The following is a 4,060-nucleotide window of genomic DNA, read 5'->3' as shown; positions in this document are numbered from 1 at the left end:
ACAGCTCCTTTAGAACTGCCGCGGGTGGTGCTGGCTCCGCCCCTGCCGCGTCAGCAGCCCTGCCCCCAGGCTGCCGGTTTTGACACAAACACGAGGGCGAGCTTGTCGCTTTCTCCGGCTTTGAAAAGCCCCAAAAGAGCCCCTTGCCGGCCCTTTTCGCCTCCGATCCCCTTCCCCAGTGCGGACTTAACTACACTGGAGCTGGTCTCCTCGGCGAGTTGCTGCCTCTAGGTGTCCAAGGCCTGGGGAGCCTGCTTTTTTGATGGACTGATGTGACGGACCACTGGACATAGGCTGCAGCAACTGAGTGGCACCAGATGGTGCTCCCTGCTGCCCTACGAGACACAGAGGAGACTGGAAAGGTCCGGGGGAGCTCAAAGGCCAGGCATGTGCGACCAGCCTTGAGAGCTGCCTCTGACTGCCCGTGCAGCTTGGGAAGATGGGTCACACCTTCACCCAGCTTGGGGGAAGGGTGCTACCTTCTCCTCTGCCTTCTTTGCAAAGGATTGGTGGCTTTGTCTCACTTCTGCCGTCGTTTCCAGCAGGGCCATGCTCTGGGGCTGTTGTGCCATCCTGCTGGGACAGTCGACCCAGTGCCACAGCTTGGAGCAGAAAGGTGCTCACTCCGTACAGGCATAAAGAGGTCCCAGGCATCAGTATGGTGCCAGGGTGGGAGGCAGCCACCCGTGCCTCCTTCCCAGGTGGAACTGGAAGTGCACTCACTGACAAAGCAGCCAGTGATGCTCCCTCCTGAAAGGCTCTGTGAGGGGCTTGCGAGGCCCTCGACTACCAGCGTGTCCTCAACTGAAGGGCAGGGAAGTGGTTGCCTATCTCTTCCAGCCCCCAGAGCCCCCAGATGTGGCCCTTTGAGACGTGGTCCAGCCCCACAGAAGAGGCATGCGTTGCCCCCAGCAATGTCTGCAGGGGAAGCCGTCCGCAGGAACCAGCCCCGAGGGAAACTCCCCGAACTGGATGACCTGCCCTATGGCTGCTCCGTTCCCAGCCAGTGCACTAATGGATGAGCGCTCAAACTACTGAGGCACACCAGCAAATCCCAGAGGCCGTGGTGGGTAAGGAGAGAAGTTGACCACGGCCTTGCTGCTCCTCCCTCTCTGCTCTCCCTTCTGGTAGTGCAAAGAGAAGCAGACACCAGGACAGACACTCTGCTCCTCACGTAGCCTCCTTTGCCACCACACAGGAGCATGACTCAGCTTGTCACAGTTCCGCTACAGCCGGCAGTGAGTGACATCACTGGGATGCTGTCCTCCTTGGCCTGCCATCCTGCCCCACAGCTGGATGCGGGATGGGTGGGGAGGCGTACCTCTGCCGCGTGAGGAGCCAGGCATTTGCTGTGCCTGAGCAAAGCTGAGACAGCGGAAGAGAGCACATGCATCCACCTGCCTCAGCAGGTGTGTCTAACACCTGAGGGCAGGAAGCGGAGAGCACAGGCCCATCCTTGCTCCGCAAGATGCCTTCTGCTTTGAACTGTAGCCACAAGGCGATGTGCCCTTCCCAGGGCTGGCAAGGCAAGCGAAAGTGAAAAGCACCCTCCGTCAAATGCCTGTGCATTTACTCCTCAGCCACTTTGACCTTGCGCCCTTGGGGCTGACTACCCACTTTGAGAATGAGAATTTGGGGAATGAGAATTGACAGGTTTCCATAGAACAAGACCTTTGTTCTTCCCTTCCCCTTTTTACCTTTGGTTTGAGGCCACCACCAAGCTACCTGGTCACCTCTAGGAACGGTCCCAGTGCCCCCATCCCTTCACACCATGGCCCTTCTCTCCATCTCACAGAGGGTCCTTCTTTGGCCTTCACCTTCCAACCAGCTCTGGGGATCTGAGTGCCTTCCATTCCGTGTCCCTCGGTCAGACAGGAATCCAGCCGGGGCTTGGCTGATTGCTGAGCCCTTCCGTGGCCCTGTGGGGCCTTGTGTTTCTCAGGGTCAGCCTCAGCCGTTCAACAGGAGACCCACACAAGTGGCCTTCATCAGGAGTGCTCTGCAGGTGAAGGCCTGACTGACAGCGGCAGTCACATTTCCCAGCAAGGATGTGAGCAACACACACACACAGGGCCTGGAGCTCCTGAAACCTTTCCCTGGGAACTCGCGTGGCACCTCAATCAACCGTTGCTTTGAGAAGCCATGATCTAAGGCATCACTGTGCTCTCACCCAACAGGGAAATGCAAGCCAGACCTTCCAGATCAGAGAGACAAGTTCTTCATCTGTTGGCTGTGCTTTGCAAGCCTCAAATTGCTGGTTGTTAACGTGCTTCACAAAGAAGGTGTGTTCCAGGTCTCCTGAGGTGCTGGCTCACCATATAAAAAGCCTGTGCCACCCCAGGCCCTTCTATCCACATCTCTTCCCTTGCTCTGCACGGTGAACTTGGTAAGTCTAAACTCACTCCTCTTCCTGCTGGTAGGATTTCTGTCTGGGGACTGCTATCCCTTCTGTTATGTAGTCCAGGCTTGAAAATACACTGTGCCTCTCTCTCTTCTGGGAGGGGAGTTGGGGAGAGCAGAGGGAAGGCTTTGTTCCCTTCCGAGAGGGAGTCAGTTGGGCTCTTTTACAGCAGTCCCTCTGCTGAAGTCTCTGGCTGGACCACCAGTACCATCGAACCAGTTAACAGGTGCTTCCTCTCACTTCCATGGTGCAGCAACCTGCCTTGGTCACTCTTGGTATGGACAGGAACTTCCCTGGAAGACCTGGGCCTACCCGTTCTCAGAGGAGCCAAGCTGGGAGTCTGAAAGGGCCCGACAGCTAATGCCTTCTGTTCCCTCCTGGTCTTGCAGGGTCGCCCCCCTCTGCGAGACATGTCGTGCTACGGCCCGTGCCTGCCAGCTGCAGCTGCCTGCGGCGCAACCCCGCTTGCCAACAGCTGCAACGAGCCGTGCATCATCCAGTGCGCCGACTCCAGCGTTGCGATCCAGCCCTCTCCAGTCCTGGTGACGCTGCCGGGCCCAATCCTCAGCTCCTTCCCTCAGAGCACAGCCATGGGATCCACCGCGTCGGCTGCCGTGGGGAGCTCTCTCAGCGCTGGCAGTGTGCCCATTGCTTCTGGGGGCTCCCTGGGGCTGGGGGGCTTTGGGTGGTCCGGTCTGGGCCGTGGGCTCTGTGGGCCTCTGGGACGGGGCAATCTCTTATGCTGAAGCCTGTGGATTGCCTGCCCATGGCTGAGCGTTGCAAGCCTCGAGGAGAGCCCTGGAGCCAGCCCTGAGAGCACGGCCATGGTCTGTAGAGGAGCCGAGCGCCCACCGCTCCACCTGGAGGAAGCGGCCTGTGCTGGCCTTCAGTCCCTTCCCAAGGAAGCCTCTCTCTTTCCTCGTCTTGCTCTGCTTTGCCTTATGCCCCCCATGAAATACCTCCTCCTTCCTTCCACTGCAATGGGTCTAGGTGTTACGCGATTGCCAGAGCCTTGAAGGGGAATCGGAAAAGAAGCATCCCTGGTGTGCAGGTTTTCCTTCGGATGGCAGCCCTTCTCTGAGCTTTACTCAGCCTCCAAAATGTGTTGCTTAAGCTCTCGTCTTTTCCGTTTTCCTTTGATTTTCTCATTAAAGACACTGGGCATCAGCTTTGCCGGAGAGTCATGTTTCATTCTCCCCTCTTCTCCAATCCCAACCACCTGAGTAGCCAAAAGAGTTGCTCCCTTGGTAAGACTGTGGGATTCTCCCTAGTTTCCTGGGTTGGAGAGTGCCTCGCCTTTTGCCCCTGACATCCCATAGCAACGGAGACAAGGCCAGTGTGGGGTGAGAGCTCTTGTGGAAGGAGCCCCATTACTCGTCGGCACAGCTTGAAAGACACAAAACAAAGTATCACAGAAGCCCAAATTTTCTTTTGAATATCCCTGTGCTGCATTGATTACAGCAGGGACTCAACAGACTGGTGGATTATGAGAGCCAATATGGGCCTGGCTACTTTGTCAGGAGAGACTTTGTTAAGAACCCAGAAACCGAAAAAATCTCCAGGAATTTTTCATATCCACAACGGGGAGTGCCAGCAATCTGGGAAGGAGCTCGCTGGCATCTCCCAAGCCAGTCCTCCATCTGCTGTGGGCTCCTGCCC

At 57.2% G+C, this 4,060-nt stretch overlaps 1 protein-coding gene across 1 annotated transcript; it reads left to right on the top strand.

The window, feature by feature from the left end:
- The first annotated feature begins 2,811 nt into the window (after window positions 1-2,811).
- On the top strand, window positions 2,812-3,147 carry LOC104286668 (beta-keratin-related protein). Its single transcript, XM_009885283.1, has one exon. It carries the CDS (start codon window positions 2,812-2,814, stop codon window positions 3,145-3,147), a length of 336 nt encoding a protein of 111 aa, XP_009883585.1.
- Window positions 3,148-4,060: the final 913 nt, after the last annotated feature.

Source organism: Charadrius vociferus, unplaced genomic scaffold (assembly GCF_000708025.1).
Source record: "Charadrius vociferus isolate BGI_N301 unplaced genomic scaffold, ASM70802v2 scaffold415, whole genome shotgun sequence".
NCBI classification, from domain to species: domain Eukaryota; kingdom Metazoa; phylum Chordata; class Aves; order Charadriiformes; family Charadriidae; genus Charadrius; species Charadrius vociferus.
The sequence above is the reverse complement of the archived record's forward strand: the minus strand, read 5'-3'. Positions and strand labels throughout refer to the sequence as shown.